Below are 27,383 nucleotides of genomic sequence, written 5' to 3'. Positions count from 1 at the left end.
TTGGTGGCTTGTTTCTAGTCAAATCGCTCAGACTGATGTCTTGTTCTTCAGTTCAAATTCTGAAATTGTTAAACTAGAAATAAAATAGAGTAGGAGACACGAGGAACATATGGACTTGGCTAAAAGATCTGGAAAATTTCAACATATAATATACAAAAAAAATCATTTCAAAATCTTTGCACTCAGGTCTATACATATTGTACAGCGGGTCACATCCCCAGTCTGTATCGATGACTATTAAGAAGGTCTTTATATTATGTTCATTTACAAGGTTTTTGTCCCTCTTGCTCTGGTTTTCATTGAGTCTCACTCTGCTTATCGAGCTTCGATGTCCTTGAGGGTGTGAGAGGGGGGCCTCTCTCTCATCTCTGTGGACAGAGGAGTAGTCCTTCTGGGAGAGCCAGGCCGAGGGCCCAGCGTAGAGATGAGAGGCGGAGGGGCACTGAGAGCTGCTGTGGGGGGAGTTTTATTGAGGAGGCCGTTCTGGTGTCCCGTGGGGGGACTGACGCGGGGGTAGTGCATGCTGGGCAGTCCTGGCGTGAGGAGGCCGGGGTGTGGCAGGTGCCCGTCCAGGGCGGCGGGGTGCACCGAGTGCAGGCGCGCGTGCTCGTAGTCCTCGCGCAGCATGTGCAGCCGCTCCCGCTCGTCCAGGTGCGCGCCCCTCTCGTGCTCCCGCCGCGGGTCCACGGACAGAGGGTGGTGGTGGTGGTGGTGGTGGTTGTAGTCGTGAGGTTCCCGATCCCTGAATGACCTGTCGGCTTCGTACAACCTTGGCGTGGACAGGCGATGGAGAGGGTCATTTCTTAGCAAAAAGTCTCTGCCCAGGGGGTCTCGCCGATGAATATCCAGCTCTCTGTAGGGATCTCTCAAGGGATCTCTCATTGGATCCCAGTGGAAAGAAGGATAGGGGAAACGTTCCCCACCAGGAATTGGGCTAATTCCCATAAAAGGGGTCATCATGCGAGTCCTGTCCAGGCCACTGATGCTGTTCATGTGATGTATACCAGTCACACCTACAGTCATGGGCATAGACACTAAAGGACTTGGATGGACGTTGGATGTGGATATAGGTGGTGGCTGATCAGATGACCTATGGGTCTGAGGTCCCTCAGGCTGAACATCATGGTCTTCCTTTCGCTCTTCCTTCACCTTGACTTCATTGCTTTTCTTCGGGTTATCATACGCCGGCTCGTTCTTCCTGTCGGCCTCGCGGTTGGAAGTGCTGTTAGGCCTGGTGCTCTCCACAACGGGAGGCCTGGCATAGGGGGAAGGAACCCTGGGCATTTGCTTAGACTCTTCCACCACTCGGCTTTCATGGCTCAGGCCTTCTTTCTCTGAAACGTAGTTGTCCTTCACCTTGTGCTCTTCAACATTGATTTCCTTCCGAGATTCGGAGTGATCCCTCTCTCGTTCTTTGGGTTTCTCTTTTTCTCGAACCTCGGGATTCAGATGGCTCCTGATCTGCTCACTTGAGCTGCGGTTATGTCCGAGGGAGTTTACTGGATGGATAGGTGCTGGCGAAGGATGGCTGGAGTGTCTTTTCTCAGTGCTCTCCCTACAAGAAAGAGAAGTGTGAAACGAAGGCATGAGAAGCTCTGCAAAGAAAACAAAGTATCAGAGTGCCTGGCTTTCTACTCGTGGCTCTGCAGAGAGCTGGTGATGTGCAACAGTAAATGCACTGTGCCTTTGGCACACCCAAACTCCAGAAGAACATCCCATCTCTAAACCTGGCCTACGCTGTTATCTCATTGAAGCAGCAGCAGATCTCCAAAGCTGCTCTGTGAAGAATCTGATTGAGATACAAACACTGAAGTCCACAGAAGGAATCTAGCTCTAGGACATGTATTTCAAATACAATGACCTTAAATGTTTGCAAAGAAGAGAGAGAAAAGTAAAAACATACTAATTTCATCCAAAAAGTGAGGCAATTAAATCCAAATTACATGGTTAGTAGTATTCTACCTAATCTTCTCTCAGGAATACATTTGGGAAAACAGATTACTATTTTTTTCAAATTACTTTTAAAAATATTTCCAGACCTATGTAACTACTCATTTCTCTATTATCTTCAGATGTCTAGCTTTTTAATTTACTTCTAACAATTCAATTTACTTCACACTAAGACAAAATCTTTTTAAGTACCACCAGTACTGATGGTACCAACCCAGCTCTCTAACAGGAAGGCACTTTCCTGAGTGTGCCGTGACCCTCAGTACAAGTGTTTAACAGAGCTGCCCATCACACAGATTTTGTGCCAACCTCCTTAGCAGAGATAAGTCTGCTCTATCCGTCCATCCTTCAGACTGGCTCTGAAAACATCATGCCTGGAGTCAGCTGCTCCTCAAATGACCAACCCTTCCCATTTCTAGGTTAAAATAAGCTGAGCAGGCCAGGGTCAGTGCTATGAACTCAGAAAATACTGTGAGTTCATTCCATCTATCAAACCTAGTTAATGGTGCACAAAAGATTGGGCAATTATTGTCTGGCAGTGAACAAAAATCTAAATATGGAAATGGATTCCATACCAATTATTTTCAAGAAGTAATGTTGACCAGGAGTTGTTATGGGTAGCACTAAGTGAAAAAGCTCTCCCACTTAAAACGAATCAAATTCACAATGTGAATCTGATCCCTCAGTTCCAATGATTTAACCTCTTAGTAACTTCAATTGACCTCTCAGTTGGAGTCTCTCCATAAAGACAGCTCCACATATTCAGTGCTGGACACGGGCTGTTTGCTGAGCATGGAAATTCTGTTTCCATGTGGGAAGAGGGACAATGTACTGTTAAAAGCAAAAATTATTTATGATCAGAAATGAAAACAGAAGTTCTACCACGTAAGAAAGAACTTTCCATTGAGGGTGGCGGAGCACTGGAACAGGATGCCCAGGGAGGTCTCTCTGAAGACAAAACCCACCTGGCACATGCCTGTGTCACCTGCTCTGGGTGGCCCTACCTCAGGGCAGGGGGTTGGAGTGGGTGATCTCCAGAGGTCCCTCCCCACCCCCGGGATTCTGGGGTTCCATGGAAAAAGTAAGCAGTGAGGCCTCTCCTCAGCTCCAGCTGCCATGGTGTCTCTCTGGGTGCCAGTGTCACCCGAGGGCTGGGACAGGCTAGCACGTGACACTCTGGGCAAAGTGAGCAGTACTGGCAGCTGAAGGGCAGCTCAGAGACTGACTCCAAGGTGAACACTTGCTCCTTCACCTGTACAATTTCTGCCACCTACTTTTTTTTTGCTGAATTGAGTAAGATTTGTACCTCTAGGTACTTTTGGACAGTGAAACTGTAGCAAATGCAGAAAAAATGCCTGGGAGAAGGAACTCTCATTCTCATGTCATCAGGTGCAACTTTTGCTGTGTCCAGACTGAAATGTTGAAACTGTCATTTCATGCGTCATGTCTTGAGAGACCTCCACAGTCCAGAATGTCACTCTTGGAAAACGTTTGGAAGACAGAGCATCTGATACCAGCCCCACCTCCTCTGCAGTGTCCAGCACTTCACTGCTTGGGATCAGGTGCTGCCTTCATTCAATGGGACCTGAACAGTCTGGGAATGACATCTTGGCTCTAATTTCCCTCCACTTGCTTTCCACCAAGAACTGAGGCATTTGATTTAACAGATTCCACATCTGGACACAGGGAGATCATTCAAGGCCCTCCAGTGAAGGATTCTCAACATGAAGGTTCAATTCTTTTACTTTGCTGGGCAAACACTGGCTTGTGGGCTCTGCAATACCTAATCTTGTATTTATTTTGCTCATGGGACTAGTTCAGAGGGTACCCTTAATTGTTTTATTTCCCTAGGAAAGCCCTTTCAATCCTTTTGTTGATATTTAATCAATTTTCCATATAATTGATATACTTTAAATGACATACGAGATTTAGAGGAAATAACAGCTGCTTTCTGTAATAAGGGAGAAATATATGTGCAACCAAAATGACAAATTCCTTTGCCAATGTCATCATATTCAATGACAGTGTTGGTAACATCTCAAGAGGCTCCTGGTTATCCAGCTCATTTCAGTGAACTGCATGGACAGAGAAGGAACAATTTTTAATCCTCAAATTTGTCAAGAACTCCTTTAAGAGTTGATTAGGTTGATAATATGGGAACAGCTCAGCCACTGACTCCACAAAAGAGAAACCTAAAATCACATTATCCTATGAACTTATTACCAAGTAGGAGAAGTTCTGAGGCTGTGTGCTACACTGAAAAATCCTGAATTTCATATGCTGAGGTGTGTGCCTCATTTATATCGATTGAAAGATCAACAGATTCTTGGTTGGTTTGGTTTAATGCTCTAGGATTGCAGACCCTTTAAATACCATTGTGGTCATACTGGAAGTGTTCAGTGACACCTTTTAAACAAAATACCGCTGAGAAGGAACAAAACCTGCTTTTCGCATTTGTTATTTTTACTGAGTTTTTATCCTAATGTTGAACTGGAACAAAAGAGTCTTTTAAAAAACCCCTCCACAGCTGCAATCAATCACAGAATCCCAGAATACCCTGAGCTGGAAGGGCCATGCAATGTTCCAGGAGCAATCAGGGCTCTGCAGTGTCACTCCCAACCAGGAAAGGGTCACTGCTGCAGTTCTGTACTCTCTGGACTGTCTCAAGGGATTCACCTCTCTCAGTCTGTCTGGGAGGAGCTGTGGTGCACAGGCCATGCAGCTGATCCAAGAGGAGCCCCCAGGGATCTCCACTCCATCCAACACCGATCTTAGGTGGGGAGCGCCAAGCTCAGAGGGACCTTTCCACTGCAGGCAGGAGTTGAGGTCAATGCTTTTGGCTACCTGTGCCATTTCTGGCTTGGTAAGGTTAGACCCTTGATGACCAGATGATTATGATATTAAATCAAACCTCTGGGTGTGATTCTCAGCTCTTCCGGGCTGGGCAATTTAATTTCAAATAGATAGCAAAGCTTAAGACCTCACCTAGAAAGTTCTGTGCTCACCCCACTGGGTGCCACTGAATGTTAAGGAGGAGGTAGGAGAGGCTCTCAGCTCCTCAGACACTCTCTCCACAGGGAGCACAGCTCTGAGAAGGAATTCTCAGCCTCTCCTCAAACAGGCCACAGTGTGAACATGCTGCAAAGTCCCAGCCCACAGAGCGGGGTACACGCTGCAGGGGTGAAACCAGGACTGCACTCACTGCAAGCTGGAATTGTGCACAACTGTGAGGGATGGACGATGCTTACTGCTAAGCTCTCAAATTATTGAAAAGAAATATGTTCTGAGATATGATATGGAGTTCAGGCAATGCCAAAGCAGCTTGCAAGGAATGTTTTCAGTAAGGGATTTTCTTCAGAATACTTCATGAGAAAATAACAAAACAGCAACCAAAATAATTACATAATTCTACAGACTACCCAGATCATAGTAACCAAAATGCTTTGCCATTCCAGCCAGTAAAGTTACTCACATGCTTAAGCCTTTTGCAGGACAGAAAACCCAATTTGTAACAGCAATTTCTTTTGAAGCATTAACATCAGACATGAAAATAATGAAGCTATGCTACCAAACAGAAAATATTCCAAATGGAAAATGTAGGTGAAAAGATTGGTAGTTCGCCTTTCTTTTAGAACAAGGTAGAAAAGCTCTTACATGTAGTTTTAGAATATCTAATGTGTTAGCATAACTTCTTTTAGAAAAGACTACTAATGCGTATCTTTGGGTTAGTGACAGAGAAGTCAGAAAAGCACATATCCTAAATATTCTTTTAGGCTAAAATATTAGAAACAAATAGCCATCATGTAGTAATGTGCAAACTTAGCAGGAAAGCCATCAAGCCACAACTGAAAAAGCTGAAATCAGCCTCTCTACATTTTTCAAGGAAGGCATGACACTTGCTGAATGGCAAATTCTTAAAAATTTGGTACCTCAGTGTTAAGAGGAATTGTTACTGCGTTAACTGAATAATGGGAACAGTCCTGACAAAAAAATAAATATGACCAGGTTTTACTTTCCATTAACCCTTCCCAGCCTGGACATGTGAGCATGCAAGTCCATGTAAAACACTGACTAGAAACTGTGTTGGAAGGTGTGCTAACAGCAGTGCAAGTTTGAGGGCTTTTCTGAGGGGAAAGAAGGTGCTTTTCATGAACTGCATGCTCTGAAGCTTGCTGTGGTTTTGGCACATGACATTCCTGCATGACACATGACATTGTGCATTTTAGTGTTCTCATCTCACACCTTTTAGCACTGGTCCCTCTGGTCAGGCTGTTGTTTTGAGGAGGGAGCAAGTGTTACTTGTTTTGCAGACAAGGTCTGATTTACAAAGTTATTAAAGTATTTGAAGGTGCAGATAAGCACCCGGTGGACTTCAGCATCCTTTTTTCCATCCTGTCAGGCACTATCTCCATGTTAACCGTTCAAGACACCTATGATAATGTGACCCTCAAGGTAACAGTGTGTGGGTTTGATTCTATTCCCACTTGACACTGCCTGAACTGTGCTCCAGCAAAGCTCCTTCAGTGAAGTGTGTGGTGCAAGTGGGAAGAGAAATCTTGCAGAGGGGAACACCTGCGCTGGAAACCTGCCTCTTCCATGGTGTCACCCTGGGGACAGCTCCAGGTGTGCCTCTGGTGAAGCTCTGGGTCCACAACGTGCCAGGCTGGGGAGGGTTAAAAGCGGAACGGAGCCCCAAGCTTTGAACTAGACAATTCTTGGAAGTGTTCTTTCGTACCTTTCTTTGTCATCTTTACTAACAGATGAGTCTCGTTTATCTACATCTCTATCTCTGTCATGAGCTGCAGCAGATGAACTGCGCTCCAGCTCTCCTGGCTTCAGCCAGGGCGGAGGGGTCGGGAACGAAGGAGGAGTTCGGTGCAGTCGGTTCCAGGGCTCGTGAGGGTTGCTAAAGCTCTGCATACTGGGGCCATCCTTGTGGCCGAACATTGAGTTGGGTGCTGAAATGGTGAAGTGGAAAACAAAAAGGTTTAAGAAAAAGGTATGCTCTAGTGAAGGTACTTACCAAAATAACTTTTACAGCACTCAGAGTTAAAATGAATACATATTATTGGGAGCTGGAAAAGGAAAGGAAATTAACAGAGATTCATTAGAGGGTCTCATTCCTAAAAATGGGCAGGCATCTGACAGCTCTTTTAATTGGAAAGGGAAATGCTGTGGATAAAATTGACAAGGGATGAAGGAGTAAGATAAAAGTGACAATGATCCTTATTCCAAATGTTTTGGAGATATCAGGAAATGACCCTTATAGGGACTACAAATAATAGAACTTGTTGCATTTTATCCTGAACCGAAATAAAATAATGTGACCAAAGTCATGCCAGATTTGAAGTATGAAGAAACAGAGTGACTTTTAAAAGGATGATTTTCTGTGACTGACTAAATTTAGAGAAATGCTGATGATCCTGGACTAGTAAATGCAGGTTAGTGATCTCTTCCAGGCACATGGCCTGGATTACTGGTGACAAAGGAAAAAAAATAAATGTCTCCATCCACAGCTCCCTAGCTGCATACATTATTTACTTCGGAACATGCAACAAAGCCGTGGGAAATTTCACAAACACTCAAAGGCTCTATTTTTTTTGTTTTAATGCACAATGTAATGGTAACATTTAGCACTAGGTTGAACCCACACTATTAAGTAATTAACACAAAACGATTTACTGACATCTGGAAAAGGTCGCTTTCCAAATTCCCATCTCTTAGTGGTAGGTGATGTAAGCAACCAGTACAAAAGAGAGCAAAGAGTCCCCTGAGAGCCCCTGCTGAGGGGCAGAGCAGGGAGGGCCATGCCCAGGTACTCACTGACTGCGGGGTTCCCGAGCCCCCCGAAGGCGTTGCTGCCCACGGCGGTGAGGCCGCTGAAGGACGCCGGCCGGTTGAAGGGCTCTGCAAACCAACACAAACAGCTGAAAGCCCTGAGGCTGCCAGTTCCCGTCCTCCTGCATCCCAGCTGTGCCCAGCGGTGCTGGAACAGCATCCCCCCACACACAGCAGGGTTCTGAGGGGCTGGGACACAAAACACTGCCTTTGTTCCTGGCCACACCCATGGCATCATCTACTAAAAAACTCCCTTTTAAAGAAAATCATGTTAACATGGACATGATACTTCATTTGAAACCTGCAAACATCTCCAGCTTTACTTCCTTTTATTTCCTTTCTCAGGAAATATCCCTTGCTAGTCAGACTACCATTAACTCTGGCAATTGTGCTCCAAACACCTTCAGGCCATGTCTCCTAAACCAGAGCTAGGGTATAAATAAAATGTCCTGTTCCACTGACATGTCATGCTGGCCTGAGCATTCTGTGATTCCCTTGGTGTTTATTGCTAATACTACACAAAAACCGAGTATGGACTGAAAAATGCTGGAACAATTTTTTTAGTTAATGTATACAGGCAACAGGAAAATCATACAAAGCAAATTCTCACTTTATTTTGGAGCAGTCTAACAATTTTGATGAAGTCACTTCTGATCAAGACCAACACAGGAAAAAAGAAACCCAAAGACAGCAAAGTGCAGAATGATAAACCTGCATTGTCTGTTTGCTGTACCAGTTTGGTGACCCTCCCAAATCCTTCCCCATAAAAAAAAAAAAAGCCAATTTAAAGTCTTGGTCTTGGATACTCCCATAAGGAGCAGTTCACCTTCATACAAAAGCAGCAAGTTAGAAAGGAAATAACAACATCTGGTAACTTGGGCAGTTCTGGTTTTAAATGTGTGCTCACTAATTTTCACTAACTGACACATGAAGCCAGATGACAATATTTTAAAGCTATGTTTCCTATTCACTGTAATGGAAAAACAGATAATCTAAGCAGGAGTTAGGAAACTAAACATCTCTGTGATCCAAAGCCTTGCCTTTAAGGCATTTTTGGACTGGTTTTAAGCCTAACTCCAATGAAACCCAACCAGCCATCACTCTGCTCCCCTAATGTCAAGAAGTATTTCAAAACACACTATCAGTGACACTTCTCTGTGTATTTAGAACTTCTATCTAGAAGTAAAGACTAAACTTAAACAGCTAAAATGTGCCATTTGTAAAGGCTAATAAGCAGGATACTCCACAAGGAAGTCTGTAATTTCTCTGTGTCAATGTCTGAGTTGTATTCCCCAGGGGTTGAGAGAGGACGTACCTAAGTGAGCAGCTGGGTTCAGGAAGTTGCTGTGGTGGGGTGGTGGGCCAAAAGGGGTCCCGGCTGGATGCCCCCCACCTGCCAAAAACAAAGCAAAAGGGGTCAATTCCCAGCAAAGGCAAGAGAGGGACTCGCTGTGCTCTGGGCTGTCCCTCCTGTAACAGCTCATAAGAGCTGACATTGCTGTGCTCTGCATGGGGCTCACAGGATCCTGTGCAAAGAGCAGCTGCTTTTCCAAACAGAAATACCCAGTTAGAGGATAAGGGATGCAGGGAACGAATGTTTCAGGTCAGAAACAAAAAGGAAATGCATCTGAAATACAGCTTATTTCCAACATCTCATCTCCACGATGCATCAGACATCACACTCTGTGAGAAAATGTTCCTTCATTTACTACCTGTACAGTGTTTCAGCAGGTCGGGCTTTTTACAAAAGCATACAGAATCCTTTTTAAATATTTATCAAATAGACTAATAGCCCCTGGCATGTCTTGCAGAGAGTTCACAAGCCAAAGCATATGGGAAATTCATGGCAAGGATTAACATTTTAATGAGCAAAGAGCAAGAAGGGGATTTCACTTTCAGTACTCACTGGCTGTGGAGAAGAGAGTTGAGGGCCGAGCAAGGTCATGGGGGTGGTGGATGGCTCCAAAAAGGCTGGGGCCAGGTGGCCTGCTCAGAAATTCTGGTTTCAGGCCAAAGTCCAGCTTGTGTGGATCAGACTGCATCTGTTTCTGAAATGGAAAACAGGACTTGTAAGAGACTGTCTGAAAAGGTAACAGCAAAAGGCACTTCCAGAATGATGTAGGTAGAGCAGTTCATTCATATTGATGTTTAACAAGAATATTGGTTTTTGGGACCCCGAGCACAGGTGCATAGTTCTTTTCCTGGAAGGGATATCTAAGACAAAGAGGAAAAAGCTCAGGCTCCTGCATATTTCCTGCAAATTTCATCGGTGTTTTTACATATTCTCACATCCACCCCTCCAGGGTGTTCAGCACAGAGCCGTCTTCAACAAAAAACACAAAAATCTCTGAAGAGGCCTCAGACACTTGCTGGGCTGAAAGGACAGGTTTGGCCCACAATAATAAATGGGAATGTCAGCTTGGTCCTGGTCCCAGGTGGGCAGGGGTGTTGAAAAGACCAGACAGGGACACCAGAACCGCTCATTTCCAAGGGAGATGCTGGATGCAGAGCATCCTCCAGCGCCCCTCAGGTGGCAACGAGGGGCTGAAAGGAACCGGAGTGCAGAGCAGGAGTGGCTGAGTCCCACTCTGACAGCTCCCATTCCACACTCAAAGTGCTGCATGTCTTTATTTACATGTGTTAAGAGTCAGCAGCCTCCCTTTTGTGAGGGGAATTTGCTGAGGCAGCTGCATTATGAGTGATAAGTGCATGAAGGATGGGCTCTTCTTTGTGCCACATCGTCCTTTCAGTGGTGCCTCCTTCAGTCGTTTTATAAAATGAAGGAAGAAAACCAAATTCCCAATTACCTGTGCTGCCAGAACTCCCTAAATGCAGACTGCTGATTAATTGTGCAGGGCAGCTGAAAGGATTTATAAATGGGTAACATGGAACCAGGAGATCTTAACAGTAGTTCTGAAGCAGGCTACGTTTTATAGATCAATAGATAAATATATTAAATAGATAGAAATCAATTTAATACTGTGCCAGCCCCAAGTACAGACTATTACAATGATATAAATATGCATATTAAAAAGTTATGATCAAATGAATGTGTATGCCTCATAGCTGCTTTTCATGTGATACAAATTTGTCTGTGTAGTCATGAGAACAAAAGAAAAAATAAAAAAAGAAGGAAAACAAGAAATAAAAATGGAAACAAAGGCATTATCTATGTTTGGAGATAATGGCCTGCAAGAATACTGAAATTGCAAAAGGTGGCCAAGTCAAGGTCATGTCTTTTAAGGAAGTAACACTGAAATGTTTAACAGTTAAAAGGAGTTCAGAAAATCCAAATGCCTCAGTTGAAGCCTGTGTGCCAGGTTTTTATGCTGTGAACTCTTTTTATTCTTTTTTAACAACCAAGTTATAAACCCCTGACAGGCATTACTCAGAATAGCAAAAGCTGGCTGAAACTTTAATTGCAGCCATATGAATGGTCCTACTCTAAATAATGAATAAATCCCCTCTCTGAAGAAGAAAGGAATACCACGGACATGTTAAAAGATTTCTGAATGTGTTGGTTTATCTTAAAATAGTATCAGGGAAATTGTCAGATTTCTTTTCTCTCCAGCTGCTGTTCAGGAGAACAGCCCCTCAATGCCAATCCTTCCTAATGTATTTCCAGAAAATGTGTATCACCTGAGCACAGTGCCCACAAAAATCAATGTAAATATCTGTGCTGCTCTTAGATCAGGCTGTAAGGCCTTTCCTAAAGGAGAGAGGCTCAATTATGGAGCATAAATCCTCTCCTGAGCAGTGGGCAGTGTAAGGAGGGTGTAAATGTGCTCTATGCCCTGAGCTGCTGTGCAGCCCTGTTGAATCCCTGTTGAATCCCTGTGCAGAGGTTACCCAGGTCTTGCTGCAGAGGCACAGGCAGCCAAACAGCATCCACAGCTGCATGCAATTTTTCCTGAGGTCAGGAAGGTTGTGTTTTAAAGTTTCCCATCGTGCCTGCTCCTTCAATGCCTAGTGCTGTCCCCTGCAAGCAATTACTAGGCCAGATCATTACTGGCAGCAGTGCAAACTGGAAATGAACCCATCTGATTCACTGCTCTGTGGTCAGGCAGCACCTTCAGCTCGTGCAGAAGAAAAGGCACCTTCGCAACCATGGTCGTGAGTGTAAGGAGGTGAAATTGTCCTGTGTGAGCCTTCAGGCACAGAATCACCCTCTGTGGACACAAGAGGAAGAGGGATATGGTTCATGTGTACCCAGGGACATCCCAACTCTCCCTGCTGACTGGACAGACTTCTCATGTATTCTTGAAAATATCGTCATGCACAGCCTCAAAAACTTGAGCAACATCCTTTCATGTGCTTCTGACCTTTATTCTTGCTTTTTTCTTTTTTTTTTCTTTTTTTTTTTTTAACATGCAAGATAGAAAAGTATGAGGTAAAAGAAATGGCTGCACGAAAATGGCATTTTCTGTGAGTTATAAATATACTGGTTTGACCTCTCTCTGAATATCAAATCAAGGAAGATTCAAAGGACATAGATAGCATGGTAATAATAATTTCATTTCAAGAAAATATCTTTTCAATAAAATAAAAAAAGGACACATAACTCTCTAGGTCTATAATCTTGTCTTTTTTGATAATGAAAAGATGAATGAAGATCACTAGCAGGGGAAACATAAGGAAGCAGAGAAGAGAGATATGTCTACTGCAGCAAATTAACCTGTCAACCTTGTTTAAAAGGGTTATTTTTAAACTCTATTAGCTGCAGGTTTTCATAGCTGTTCAACATCTTCATATTCTTATAGCACTACCCTACACAATTCAAGTGCATACAGACTGCAAAGTGCTAAGGATTCCCTGGTAATTTTAGTTTCTAACACAAGCTATTGATTCCTGCAGCATGAGCAGTGAAGAACAGTGACCATTCCTGACACACTGAAAAACTTTAGGAGCAACACAAGATCTTTAAGTGATGAGTACAGTGAAAACCATGAAGGGAAAGAAACATTCCCAGAGTCCATGTGCAATGGAAATTCATTTACAGTAAGAATGGAAAACTACCCATGGAAAACTTTACCCTTGAAGTCTCAGAGCTTGAAAAATAATTAAGAGAGGACTTCCATCCCCTAACCTTCAGTGCAGTGAGGCAGTGTCTGAGAAAACAACATGCCCTGAGAGGCTGTGCCTGCCTGGGCAGCCCTGACACATCCAGGTGCCACCCTCCAGCCATGGGGGACTTTGAAGGAAGACTTAGGGGAGCCTGTGCAGCCACACTGGGTAAAGCATCCCAGGGACAGGAGAGATCTTCCTGCGCCCTCTCCTGCCCCTGAACATTAATAAGAGGAAGTGGATATACATGCCTAGTGTCTCCAGAAAAAAAAATCCCACTTGATACATCTGTGTCCTCAGCCATAAACAAACAAACAAACAAATTAATTTGTAAAAAGCCACTTTGTAGCTCACCCCCATTTCACCCCTCCTAGCTCCAAAGCTGTAGCTCAGGATCTGCTGTCCTGGCTCCAGCACATGCCAGACACTGCTGGGACTCTGCCTTTAGGTTTTCATCCTTATACCAACTGTCTCTGCTCTATTCTGTGTATGTTACTGTACCAAGGCACTGGCCATGGCACAGAAGTGCCTGGGTGAGAGCCAACCCTTCGTCTCTGAGCTCTGCTCTGTGCCCTTCACCCCCAGTCCAGGCTGCCCAGGCACTTACCTTGACTTTCTGTTGGTGATGGTAGATCTGCCAGGCGATGTGAACATGCATAGCACACCACTTGCCAGGTTTCTGGAAAAACAAGACATGAATCAGTAACTTCCAAAAATCTGTGATGCTTTGCTCTATTTCTGGAATAAAACAGACCCTGAGCCCTGTCTGGTCTGGTCTGGGGAATCCCCACGCCATGACTACTGAAAGCAAAGGCTTCCCTCTCCATCCTCCTGAAAACCAGAAATGGAAAGACCTCTCCCTTGCTAGGGAATTTATCTGACTATCCATGAATGCTCCAGTTGGACACACTCCTGTAATCCTCTGATGCCACTGTCTGAGAGTGCAGCTTGTGCTCCTGAAAGCTGTGAAGATGTGTCCCAGTCAGCAGCTGCCTGAACAGCTGGACTGTTCACAGCTGCACACTCAGGTCATTTCCACAAATGTTAGGATTGGCATTTCGACCAGAAGATGAAAATGGAAGTGGTTCAAAAGGTCACTCTAGTTTTCAAAATTCATCTGACTCCCTCATGTAATTGCTGGTCTGTCCCTCCAGGACTTCAGCTCATAAATGTAATGAAAACACTGGAGGTCACTCAATTAATTCTGGGGGGGGGGAGGTGTCTTTGCATCATCCCTGTCCCCCTGAGTCACAGGGACAAGAGAGGGAGGCAAGACCAGAGTGCTTGTTAGGCTCCTGTTGAGTTTGTACTCCATTTCCAGCACAGCTGGAAACTGTCTGAAAAACACTCATTGAGAGATACTTTCTCCAATTTTGTTACTTAGGGGTCTGTAGCTCCCTACATAAGTAATGACTCCTACAGATGTAAGAATTATCACAGGAATTCATAAATCTCATTAAGCTACTTGTGAATTAAATGTTTCACAAACTATGGCACATGGTCTGCCTTCTATTTCAAGCTGTGTATCAACCAGTAATTAAATAATAAAAAAATAAACTCTAACAGACATGCTACCCTAAACACAAGCCTTTTGCTAATTTTCAGAAACTGTCTGCGCTACTGATTTAGTAAGTTCACTAAATCAAAATCTAGCTTGAATATGCTGAAAAATTAACAAAAGCCCCTTTTGGATGAGTGATAGACTGGACCTTTAGATCCTTATTTCTAAAATATTTTGTGTTTGAAGTGGATTGTCTGTCTACAGTGGACAGTGAGATACCTGGGTGGGACACACTGAAAACACACAGTAAAATAATAAAGCAAACTCCTTCAGAGTACAGTGAAGTAACAGGGAATAACTGCCAGGATCTCAAGGATTTGCCTCAGGAAACCACGATGGAAGGATCGTCAATATTTAACCTCAGGTATTCATGTGAGGGGCTGCATGAGAAGAGCAAAACTTCCAACTGTGAAACTCTGCCTTGTCCTTGAGTGATCAGGAGCTGCAGGAGTGCCCGTGCTCTCCCCAAAAGCAGGGCACAACTGCCCAGGTGACACTTGGCAGCTCTCATTTGGAATTATTCTGTGCTGCAACCTGGTGGGACTGAGCTGAGCTTGACAAATGGGAGCATAGGAAGATTTCTTACCCTCAACATGGGCCTGAACGGATCTGTCAACTGTGAAGAAGAAATGACAGCTTGGTTACACGCCTGTCACTCAAACAATTGCTCTAATTAACAAATCTGTATTGCTTCATTAAGAGACGAAATTAAAATGTTAGAATTTTACTTTCAAATGAAGCCCTTTTAGATAATAATTAGTCCTGAGCCTCCATCTTTGTGTTGTCCCCTCCCCCTGGCTGTGGCACCTGAGTGGTGATGAGCAGCTCCACCAGGCTCACACAGAGCTCTGGCCCTTGGCAGCAGCAGCAATTTGTTGATTTAATGCTGCAGAAATGGCTGGTTAACTGCACTGATGGAGGCACAGATCTGTCCTTTGGGCAAACTCCTGTTCTCATCCTTCAAAGCTCCTCAGGTTATGGCAAGGCTGGATAATGGACAGGGCTGGATCCCACGGAGGCTGGGATGGCTGGAATGGGGTGTCAGCCATGCCCCGCACACCAGCAGTGTGCCCACCCACCAGCCAAGGTCATGGCCTTGTGTCTCTCTGCTGCCCGAACTCTTCTCTGGCATAAGTGGGCTTTGCCTTCATTATTTTCACACTGAAACAGATGTTGGTAAACAGGGTTCATATAAAACCCCAATTTTTTCATTTTTATTTTTGATGTGGCCTGTTGGGGGTTATTTTGGAGTAGATTATTTTCTTATTCCGCCTTTTTTGCTCATATTTCATCAATAAATGCTGGGAAATAATTCCACTTATTGGGTACTGCTCATTTGTTTTGGATTTTCTGTTTTGAAATGCAATACTAAAGGAGATTTATAGGTGCAGAAGATACTTAGCAGACGCAGTGATGGCACAATGCATCATCTTGAAATAATCGAAACTCACTCCCAGTTGAAAGGAAACATAAAGTTAAATGACTTCCTGATGGGAGGCTCTGGTTATCTCTGCACTTAGATAAACAAACAGAAATGTGGTTCCCTTTGGTGTAAAGCTCAACCTCAGCTCCACTGCTGAGCAACCCAAAGTAGTGGAACTTGGCCAACACAAAGAAGACACCTCTGGAAGTTCAGCCATGCCACAACTCGAAATTTTAGAGAGAGCTCCTCAGTGCTTTTGTCTGAGAGTTCTGCTAAAAATATTTGAGTGTGAAGTTTCTTGTGGAAATAATGGCTATGAATTCAAACACACCAACAACCCTTGGCCAGAGGCACAAAGTGCTAAGGCAATAAATGCTGCTCACATCCGCTGGAACTCAGAAATCCAGAGGCACCAAGTGATCAATTAAGTGCATCCGTATTTCACTAGGGCAATCAATGCTACAGTAACCCAGGGAATAGCTGTCATTACCCACATTAAAAACAATTACAGAGTAAAAACACAAATCTTGGAGAGGACTGTATGTTTTCTACCTTGAACTGGACTTTTATGCCTTAACCCTGGGCCTGGGGGGAGAGAGTTGCCAGCAAGGACAGAGCTCTGCCATTGCACAGGCGCTGTTTTAAATGTTCCCACAGAACTTCTGCAGCCCTCCCTGATGAAACAGCTCAGACAGCTTTGTCTTTAGGGTGTTAATTTGGACATTCTGAAGATGGGAGCTCTAGCCTTCAAGGTTTCCAGGAGGAACAGATTTACTTAAGAAAAAGAAAACCATTTTTACAGACCCGTGGATCCTTCTGTAGAAGGGTATGTGGGACCGTTCCAGGTCTGGCTGCAACATCAATAGGATTGGAAGTCTGGAAATTCCACAAGGAGAGACAACATTAATGAGCTGTGAAACAGTAACAATGCCTACATGCAACAGAATGTGCAAAATAATAGTTCTTCATCATTACATAGTCTAAGCAAGGGAGATAAACTTTTTATAAAGAGAAGGAGAACCATTATAATCCAGGCAGGAATATGAGTATTATTAATACCATATCCACACTTTGATTGTCCACCAACTTCCCACTGCTTTAATCAAAATCACTGAGGGAACATGGACGGTTTAAACTGGGAAATCTTATAATGTGGAAAACCTGGCTAGGGACACATGCATGACACAGCATCAGAAGCAGCATTTGGAGGGCCCAGTCCCTGCTCTGCTGATTATCAGTGATGCACTCAGCACACAGAGCATCACCGCACGAGGACCTCAACTCCACCCACAAGGACTGCCACAGTATGGGTATCAGGAAAACATCCAGTTGGAAAAAAATTAAAGCCCTTCTCATTATTTGAATGTAAATAGTTAATAAAATGCAGTTTTGTGGGGGAAAAAAAAACCCAAACAAAAAAAACCCAAAAAACAACTCAACCCCCTACATTTAGATAGAGCTTGTTCCTATGTCAAAATGAAGAAAATAGAAATCAGCTCCAGCTGATTGTAAGTAACAATTAAATAAGAGAGCTGTTAACAGTCTGATTATCATACAGAAGAAGAATCCCACTAATGAACTGCAATTTACATATTCAGTCATTAAAGTGCATGGGCCAATTTAAGGAACAAGGTGTCTCCTCTGCAGAAATTCCACTCCTGATTTCAGTCTTTAGCTGCAAGGACTACAGGCTGACTTCCTCCCACTGATAAACAAAGAGTGACTCCATGAAAACAAAGGGAAAAGCCCTGAACTTGCCACATTCCTCTCCCCCAGCTATCACCCATGAGGAGAGCCAAATCAGTGTTCTGCACCACGCTGCAGCTCGGAGGTAATTATGAAAATGAGTAAACAGTAATGAGCACCATTTCTTAAAATCCTGATTATTACATGACCTTTCATTAATGCACACTATCTCAGAACTAATTATATTGCTTCTAAAGTTTACTATGTCATTATATAAAAAAGTTTGTAGATGTATCTGAACCCAATGAGAAGTAACTTCTCTTTGTGGTAAATCTGGAGGAAGGCAATTGTCCCTTGTGGAATGAAGCTGTAAGTCAGAGCTCAGCTGCTCCAGGGTGTGAACCCCATGGTAATCCCAGCCCTGCCCTGGCTCTCAGGGTGTATCTGAGCAGTACCAGGTAATTCCTGCCTTACCTTGGGTTGGAAAGCTCCTTGCAGTGAGCCGAAGGGGCCAGTGGGAGGGATCATGGGAGGAATACCTGATACAGCTGGAGGATAGGAGTGAAACAGCTGCAACAGAAAGAGAACATCAGCACTGAGTCACCACCAGCACAGGCAGCTGAGGAGGACATAGAGAGCATTCCTACAGAATAGTAGGAAAATGTTACATGGAGAAAACTGAGAAGCACTGAAGTGATCTCATTGCAATAATGTTAGTTAAAGCAGTCGATGGGATGTTCACAGATGTCATGAGATTTAGAGCTTAAAAGCAGTTCCAAAATCAGACAGCCAGTAACCTGTACCTGCCTTGGGCCAGCAGAGTGTAAGGGAGATGTTTGCTCCTCAATTATTAATTTTTAAATTGGAGAGAGGTTTTAAATGGTTTCAGTCTATGATTTGTTTCAGGAAAAAAGGCAGAATCCTGAGCTGGATGAGACTCAGAAATCTCCTGTTTAAGTGGAAAAAACCCTTACGAGTTCTAGGATATTGTATCATTAAAACTCCATTAGTAGGTTGGGATTTTAATGGTATCTGTAGGAAATGAGGAAAATATGCACAATTCTTACTTCATTAGCCTGTCTCAGAGGATATCCTGCCACATCTAATATTAGCAGACAGACAATATGATTTGTTAAAGATTAGTATTTAAACAAAATGTTAAGGCAGAACCTCCCAGAAATGTATGGAAGATTTTTTATAAAGAGAGACTGCTCAGCACAAAAATGTGCCCATCTCCACTAACCTCCCTGACCCCAGTGCTCTGTCCTATGGGAATTTGGGAAAAAAACAAGAGGCTGCTTTGTGCTAACGCAGATAAATAGAGGGGAAACAAGCAGGTAAATTAAACAAATAAATAGCTCCCAGTGAGGGTGGGCAGGCCCTGGCACAGGGTGCCCAGAGCAGCTGTGGCTGCCCCTGGATCCCTGGCAGTGCCCAAGGCCAGGTTGGACATTGGGGCTTGGAGCAGTCTGGGACAGTGGAAGGTGTCCCTGCCATGGTATGGGTGGAATAGGATGGTTTTTAACATCCCTTCCAACTCCATGATAAACCACCACATCCCAATCTGCCCTTGTCTCTGTGCTTTGCCAGTGAACCTTTGGCTCTTGCTATGACAAAGTCTCCCAATTCCATGAAAATGCTGCTATCACACAACAAACTGCTTCCTGTCAGGAGTCAGGGATTCGAAGCATCACACTCCAGACCCATTCTCAGCATTTCAGAGGGGATGGATCAAAGAAGGGATGGATCAAAGAGGGGATGGATCTAGGAGAGGATGGATCTAGGAGAGGACGGATCTAGGAAGGGATGGATCAAAGACAGGATGGATCTAGGAAGGGATGGATCTAGGAGAGGACGGATCTAGGAGAGGACGGATCTAGGAAGGGATGGATCAAAGATAGGATGGATCTAGGAGAGGACGGATCTAGGAAGGGATGGATCAAAGAGGGGATGGATCAGAGGGGATGGATCTAGGACAGAATGGATCAAGGAGGGGATGGATCTAGGACAGGATGGATCAAAGAGAGGATGGATCAAGGAGGGGATATATCTAGGAGAGCATGGCTGCCAGCTCCACTGGAACTGCCACACAAAAACCTTAAGAGTTCTCTGGCTGAGACCAATTCCCCTCTGACCATGGCTGAGCGAAGTGGAACTACTGTGTGCTACTTTTAAGATCAAAATAAATGAGTTAATGGCCAATTGAACAGAAGCAGGACTGGGCAAAGTCAAAGACTGGACATGAGGGGTGGGAAAACACGGAGCAAATCCCATCCCAGAGTAAATCAGTACCACAAAGCTGTGATGAAGTTGAATATGCCAGGCATACACCTGTGCTTTTCTTCATTTTTCCTTCCACTAGCTTATCTTACAAGGTCATTTATCCAATATTGTATTTACTGAAAGCTGAGAAAACATTTCAAAGTTATCAGAAGATTTTCTTGTTTTAAAAGCCTGGAATTGAGCCTCCATTCATGTTGCTGCTGTTGTTTTTAATTCTATTTAATTTGGACCTACTCCATCCAATCGTGCAGAAAACATTTTGAGATTAGTTGATACTAAACTGCAGACATCTGAGAAACCAATAAGAGACATTTGTCCTCATTTACAGTAGCTTTTAATGAGTAAAATGTGCTCCAGTGTCTTCTGTCTTTACTTTTCTGTGTAATGGGCTAATTCTAAGTGATGGGAAAAGATGTAATACTTTATATTCTATTGGTTATGACTAATAATATGGAATTCTTCCCTCAGTTTTATAACAAATAGTAAGTTAATTAAATGTGACCTTTCCTCAAGGTCAGAATTATTAATAAAATATAAATAGTTTATCTCCATGATTAATTTGTATCAGTTAAATTCTTCCAGCTTTCAGAATCCATCTTTCACAGTCAAGTGCTTCTTTCTTCCCAAGTATTCCTTCTCTTTTGAGCAGCAGCTTCCCTTCTAGCTTTCCCTGGGGAAACATACAGTGACCACAGCTTCCCTTGGCCAGGTGTATGTGATGCTAAACTAGACCTGGCAGCAGCTGCTGGTGAAAGCAAAGCCTCACTGTGCTAAAAGAGAAGAAATAACACTGATTTACAACTCAACATTAGCTTCTATGCGAGTTGCACTCCCTGTTCCAAAGTAGATGGTTTTAAAGTCTCAAACAGACCCTGCTCTCCTACAAAGTTCACCCACACTCATTGCCAGTTTTAAGGTATCCGAGTTCCAGGTGTGGATCTACAGTGGAAGCTGCTGCCCCTTGGAACAGCTTGTGGAAGTGCCACATTCTGACAGTATTTGTATTTCTCCTGCCCTGTGAGTGTGCCCCCTGCTCAGTTAAGGGGCAACTCCCATCCCCTGTGCCCTGACCAGTCCCAGGGGTGGGACCAGGGGACACCAAGCTGGCCTGGACTAGATGGGTCACAGTCTGTTAGCTGGCACCACAGGCATCCCTGGGGAGCAGCTGTTCAGTGTCCCACAGTGACCATGGAGCAGCCCCTTCCCAAGGACAAACCTTTCCCCAGGGAAGGCAGGAGGGACCAGATCCATGCCTTGGCCTCAGCAGGGCTCCATGGCTAAGGGAGCACAGCATGGAGCTTTCCTGACCTAAAAAGGGGTGAGGCCATAACCTCTGCAATCCAGGTAACTCCCACATTTCCAAGAGATTATTTGACTGAATTTCAAGAGCAGGTACAGCTGGAGACTTCTGAAATGCTTCCTATCCTACACTGCCAACTTCTGTGCTTAATTTGTCTAAAATCCATGTACTATCTCGCAGTCCTGTGTTCCTGCTGGGATCCACAGGCCACACTGATGATAACCTATCTCCTGAAGCCATCATGTGAAGCTCAGCAAATCACAGTGCAATTTAACACTGCTGCAGATGAGCAGCAGTGCCCTTTGGAGTGGAAGTAGCAATGTTTGCCCAGTGCTCCTGGAGCTCTGAGCCTGCAAACACTGAGTCCCAGCTACTCAAATGAGGTGCCAGACAAGGACAGGACTGTTCAGGGGCAGGACAGGCTGTGAGCAAGGGTTGTGTTTAATCCAAACACCATTGTCTTAACCAGTTTTTTTTTGCCCAGTTCCACTTCTAAGCAAAACCAACACATAAAGCCAAATGCTCTGCAGATTTCTGAGTGCTGATGCAGTACTCCTTCTCTCATCAAAATATTGCTCTTGGATTAAGAAACTCTTGCCAGACACCTGCCTCTGCTAATGGGATGAAGAAAATACAACCCAGAGTTCAGCAGCAAATCAATCAGTGGATTCAAACCCTTTGGAGCAGAAGCTTTACATTTAACTAGAATTTTAAAAATCAGTTCATCTCAGTAAGTAACATTTTTGGTAGCTTAGGTAAATACATCTAGTGCATAGCTGGATTCATGTAGCTGTCATCAAACAGAGCTTTCAAAACATAACAAGCCCAGTGGATCAGATGAGCCTTTGAAATCTGAATAGTAAGACAGGTTTCCAGATTTTATCAAACAAAATATGATATATTGGGAAAACTATTAGATTATCTATCCCTAAAGGATTTGTCTAATAGTTTGTCACTTCCTTTCAAGTTCCTTAACAAAAATATCAGCCCAAGGGTTTGTGGCACAACTGAAACATTGTGATGGAATCACTGCTCTCTCCTGCTCCATGGAACAGTCACCTCTTCTGTCTCATCTTTTCATATCAAACCTGGCTCCAAATGGTGTGTGAGCAAGAGATCTTTTGACTGGAAAAGCTGATACTGCATCTTTATCAGAAACAAGCACCATGAATGCAAGCCTTCAAAAGCCAAAGCAACCAAGGACAATAATGGTAAATCCTGGAGCGATGATTAGGGAGATTTGACACTGTGCCATTGATTGAGTGGTGAGCCCGACCCACCACAGAAAAGCAGTGAAGTCAGTTGGAAACAGAGCAATAAAACTCACACTGTGACGGTAGAAGGGGTCAACTTTTGTAGGGTATTTGTCAAACTGCAAAGGGATTAAAGCACAAACTAGTTACTTTATATTTCCTTGCTTCACTTCTGTTGGCAAAACAGAAGACAACTCCTCTTTTGTTCGGCAACCAACAGAGAGGAAAAAAATACGCAGAAAATTAATTTCCAATGAAACTGTTTGGGATTTTTTCTTTCTTCGAAGTAAATCAAGGTCTTTTCGGAACAGGACAGAGGAGAAGGCCCCAGAGTGAACACTCCAAGCAGGACTGGCCAGAGCCTCATCCCTCAGTTCTGTGCTGCCATCTAAACCTCACACTGTGACAGAAGGACAGCCCTGCCTCTCCTGCCCACACACCCCTGGGCAGCACAGAAGCCCTTCCCCACAACCTGGCAAGTTCTCCGCAATACTTTTGTAATAAAGAATAGAGTTGTGCTCTACTTATCCTCACATTTCTGCCTGGGGTACGCACCATGGGCGGTGCTGGCGTCGGCATGATGGCAGTGGGAGGGATGGCGTGGGGGAAGGGCGTGAAGGTGTGCTGGTGGGTGTGTTGGTGTGTGTGCTGGTGCTGGTGCTGGTGCTGGTGGAACTCTGTCCTCAGGTAGGGTGGCGGGCCCAGCGAGGCCCCGCGGTCGGCGCTCTGCGAGGCCAAGAACCGCGTGTTCAGCTCCTGGCGCAGGAGGTCTTGTTCTGAAACACAGAACCACAGAGTCACAGCGTTAATGGCCTTGAAAATACCTTGGAGATCACTGAGCCCAACCTATGACCCAACACCACCCTGTCACCCAGACCATGGCACTCAGTGCCACGTCCAGTCTTCTCCTCCAGGAACAGTGGCTCCACCCTGGGAAGCCCATTCCAATTCCCCATCACTCTTTCTGTGAAGATCTTTTTTCTAATGTCCAGCCTAAACATCCCCTGGTGCAGCTTAGGGCCGTGCCCTCTCATCCTGTTGCTGCTCCCTGGGAGCAGAGCCTGTCCCCACCCTGGCTGCACCCTCCTGGCAGGGAGTTGCAGAGAGTGACGAGGTCTCCCCCGAGCCTCCTGTTCTCCAGGATAAACAACCCCAGCTCCCCTGAGCTGCTCCTCACAGGACTCACACCCCTCATCAGCCTTGTTGCCCTTCTCCTGGACATGCTCCAGCATCTCAGTGTCCGTCCTAAATTGGGAGGCCCAGAACTGGACACAGCACTCGAGGTGTGGCCTCACCAGTGCTGAGTACAGAGGAAAACAAACAATAAAACAACATACACCCCTCTTCCCCCCTGAGCTCTGGGGCTTCTCCAGGCCTTGTGCCACTTCCTTTGCTGTCTGTGGTAGCAATGCTTCATTTAAAATGTCCTGGTGATAAATCATGACACAGTACAGGGTAAGAAAGCTTCCTCAGGTCTTCCCTCAGATCCCAAAGGCCTGAGACATTACAAAGTCTGCATCTCCCCTCTCACCAAGCCTATTTTCACATTCCTCTAAGCATTTATGGGCATGGACACAGACCTAAATAGGTGAGGGTGGACAAGCAAGCTGGAGTGAGCAAACAAGTGGCTGCTGCTCACATGAGCACCCTGGTGCACGGACACAAAATGATGTTACACAAATGCTGCATTTTCTTCCCCTCAGTGACCTGGTGAGGCCCTGGCCCAGGGTGCCCAGAGCAGCTGTGGCTGCCCCTGGATACCTGGCAGTGCCCAAGGCCAGGCTGCACAGGGCTTGGAGCGGCCTGGGACAGTGGAAGGTGTCCCTGCCCATGGCAGGGGTGGCATTGGATGGGCTTTAAGGTCCACTCCAACCCCAATCTTCTGAACATGCCTGAGCTCAGCACTGCTGTGAGCTCAGCCAGCACAGACTCTCTCTGCAGCCAGGAAAGCTCTGCTGGGCACAGACCACAACTGTATGAAGACCTCTGCTGTGGGGGTCACAGATTCTGTGTGTGCACATCACGAACACCGCTGTGTTTTTACTGTGGGTTGAACAAAACAAACCTGAGAAAATCACAGCCTTCCAAAAGCAGTCATTCCCAGGGAAAAGTCCCAGGCTATGGCTAGGTGCTTGTTTGACTTGACTTTGTTCAGCAGTCTGTCCCACCAAGAGCCCTCACCAAAAGGCCCAAACCCCAGTTATTCTGAGCAAACCCAGAGTCTGGTGTCCCACGGGTGGCTCTTACCTGAGTAGGTGCTACCAGCTGGGTGTCCTGGAACCTGCAGCGTCCCTGACGTCAGCGGGGGTGGCGGGGGCAGAGCCGTGGGAGGGGCAAACATATTGGGGTGGTGTGGGTGTGCGGGGGGCTGCAGGGCGGGCGGGAAGCTGTGCAGGGGGCTGTGGCTGGCCAGGGACAGCGGGAACGGCGACGCCGATGGGTGGTGCGAGATGTGCGGGGGAGGCGCCTGAGTCTTGGCAGGGGTGCTGCTCCTGCTGCTGCTGTTAACGAGAGGAGAAGCCATCAGGGCTCATCTGGAGAGAGAAAAGCCCCAGCACACACACGAACACAAGCTCAGCAGCCCCTCACATCAAACATAGCACGGGTGTAACTCGTGTTAGAAATCCCAGTTACCATTTCCAGTCCTACCCCTGGGATACCCCTTTCTCCAACACCTCCTGCACCTGCTCTGTTATCTTTTACTCCCTGTGGTCCCTGCACACCTGAGCCATGCTCTCCCTCACTGCAAGAGACTGGGATTGTCCCACACCAGCAAGGGGTGACGCACAAAGGAGTAATCAGCCCTGCACATTCATTATTTAATTATCAGGTCCTTTCTACATGACTGCTCCTGGTTCATGTTTTCAGGCAAATGAAGCTCAAAATCAGTGCATTTTTTTTTTCTGTGAATTACCAAGACTGCAAAAAGTGTGAAATGAAGTTGAGAAGGCAACAGATTTGTGCTTATTGTACAGGGAACACCTCTCTCTACCCCCACAATAAAATAAGACGAGTCAATAAATATTTGTGATTACACCGTCTGCAATTTTTCAGGTTTCATTTCCTACTAATGAGTATTTAAAATACATTTATGGAAGGCTTAATTCTTCTTGTTTTTATTTCAAGTAACAACACGCTTCAATTGCAGTGACTTTTCAAGACCAGCAATACCAGCTTGGTTAAAAATAAATCAGGGTCTTAAACACCTCCCAGTCTTTAGTCAAACCATGGAGCAACCACAGCACTGCTTCCCCAGGTCCTGAAGGTCACATCTGCCTGCTGGGAGCTCAGATTTGGAAAATGTCAACACAGGTTACAGTAGGGGAAGCCTGAGGTCCCTGACTCAGAGGGACATCATGGGCTCTTCTGCCCATGGTGTTTGATCTCACTGCTCATCTCTGCTATCCACAGATAAAAAGTGAGGCTGATCTCACTGTGGTCAGGTGAGGGAAAAACACTGAAGCCTGCAAGGTGTCAGCAGTGCAGGAAAACGTGGAGCTGTGAAGTGCCTGGTGTGTGACTGCTGGTGCTGGGCTGTCACCAGCTGGACCTTGATCGAGGGGCTCCTGAGCTCCTTGTCCTGGGGCATGGCAGTGCTTGGAGAAATCAGTTCTTGACAGGGATGGGAGGACAAAACGGACAGCCTTCAGAGAGCAGTCCAGCCTGCAGGAACTGGGCTTTGCTTCCCCTGATCTACACTGTGTAACATTGCCTCCAAAAACCCAAGTATGGCAGGGAAAAAATAATCCAGAGCAAATGAACTTAAAACAACCAGAATTTATGGGATCACCGGGCACAGAGAATGATCCTGGCTCATCTCAGGGGAGGAATCGAGGTTAAATGCACCAAGCGCCCCTTTATTTCCCAGGGATGGGACGGGCTTTATCCCAATCTTCACTAAATCTTTATCCAATTCCCCTCCAGGCTCAAACCCAGACCCCTCTGCATTCACTTACCTTAAGCTGTTGAGGCTCAAACTGCTGCTGTTGTAGGCAGAGAGCGGCTGCGAGAGGCTCTGGGGATGGGGCTGCACGGCGGGCAGGGCCGGGTGCGCCGGGGGCAGCGGCGACTGCGGCCGCAGCGGGTGCTGGCCGGCCGGGGGCTGGCCGCAGGGCTGGCCGCAGGGCTGGCCGCAGGGCTGGCCGGCGGGAGGGCGGCCGGGCTCCTCGGGGGCCGGGGGCACTGGCCCGGCCGGGGCGGGCGGGCCCGCGGCCTCCAGGCGCGGGGCGAGCGCAGGGCTGGGGCAGCGGCCCTCGGGCGGCGGCTCCAGCGGCGGCGGCGTCACCTGAGGACGGGGATCTTTAGGCACCACAGGCTCAAGTACTGGGTCTTTGCTGCTGTCCTGGCTCTTCTCTTGGCTCCTTTCTAGTCCTGATATTTTGGGGACAGCTGGGCCCCTAGCACCAGGGTTGTCATTGTCAGCAAGCGCGCCAACTCCCACCTCTTTATCTGGGACAACAACAGAGAGAAAATGGTTAAACGTGAGACACGCAGGCCGACCCAAAGCCGCTGCTGGGCCGCTTGCACTCCAGGCAGCTCCATTTTGCTTCCACCAAGAGCCATCCGAGCAAATGTGAAACTGAATAAAATCCATCTGCCCCAGTAACTCTCCTCAAAATCAAACACGTGGCAGAGAGGACAGACCCTGATCAGAGCTCTTGTTCCCCACTGCTGTTACTCATCATCACTCCCTCACTGAGGGAACAAACTCAGGAACTGACCCACGGAGCGAGCCAACTCCACGTAAGCTCTGAGCTTCTCACAGAATTCTTAAGGTTTGCAAAGATCTTTAAGACCAACCAGTTCAACCCCTCCCCATGTTCACCACTAAATCATGTCCTCAAGTACCACATCCACACTTTTTTTTTAACACTTCCAGGGTTGTTGACTGTGCCACTGCCCTGGGCAACTGTGCCAAGGCCTGACCACCCTTTCCATGGGGGAATTCCTCCTGGTGTCCACTCTGAGCCTCCCCTGCCCAGCCTGAGGCCGTTCCCTCTCCTCCTGTCCCCCCTCCCCGGCTGT

At 45.9% G+C, this 27,383-nt stretch overlaps 1 protein-coding gene across 2 annotated transcripts in view; it reads right to left on the bottom strand.

Moving 5' to 3' along the window:
• Positions 1–315: 315 nt before the first annotated feature.
• AUTS2 (activator of transcription and developmental regulator AUTS2) overlaps positions 316–27,383 on the bottom strand; it is a 774,806-nt gene continuing 747,738 nt past the window's right edge. The window contains exons 7-19 of one of the 2 annotated variants that reach the window (XM_062507061.1): positions 26,315–26,807; positions 24,606–24,859; positions 22,914–23,134; positions 22,433–22,477; positions 17,997–18,092; positions 16,641–16,712; positions 15,000–15,029; positions 13,460–13,531; positions 9,695–9,836; positions 9,104–9,181; positions 7,774–7,857; positions 6,686–6,908; positions 316–1,555 (exon numbers count right to left, since the gene is read on the bottom strand). In XM_062507061.1, coding sequence (XP_062363045.1) covers positions 316–1,555; positions 6,686–6,908; positions 7,774–7,857; positions 9,104–9,181; positions 9,695–9,836; positions 13,460–13,531; positions 15,000–15,029; positions 16,641–16,712; positions 17,997–18,092; positions 22,433–22,477; positions 22,914–23,134; positions 24,606–24,859; positions 26,315–26,807 — 3,050 coding nt within the window. The remainder of the gene's footprint in view (positions 1,556–6,685; positions 6,909–7,773; positions 7,858–9,103; positions 9,182–9,694; positions 9,837–13,459; positions 13,532–14,999; positions 15,030–16,640; positions 16,713–17,996; positions 18,093–22,432; positions 22,478–22,913; positions 23,135–24,605; positions 24,860–26,314; positions 26,808–27,383) is intronic. The other variant, XM_062507062.1, reaches the window with a different exon arrangement.

This window comes from Cinclus cinclus, chromosome 22 (genome assembly GCF_963662255.1).
Source record: "Cinclus cinclus chromosome 22, bCinCin1.1, whole genome shotgun sequence".
NCBI classification, from domain to species: Eukaryota; Metazoa; Chordata; class Aves; order Passeriformes; family Cinclidae; genus Cinclus; species Cinclus cinclus.
This window is presented reverse-complemented; position numbering and strand designations above follow the sequence as displayed.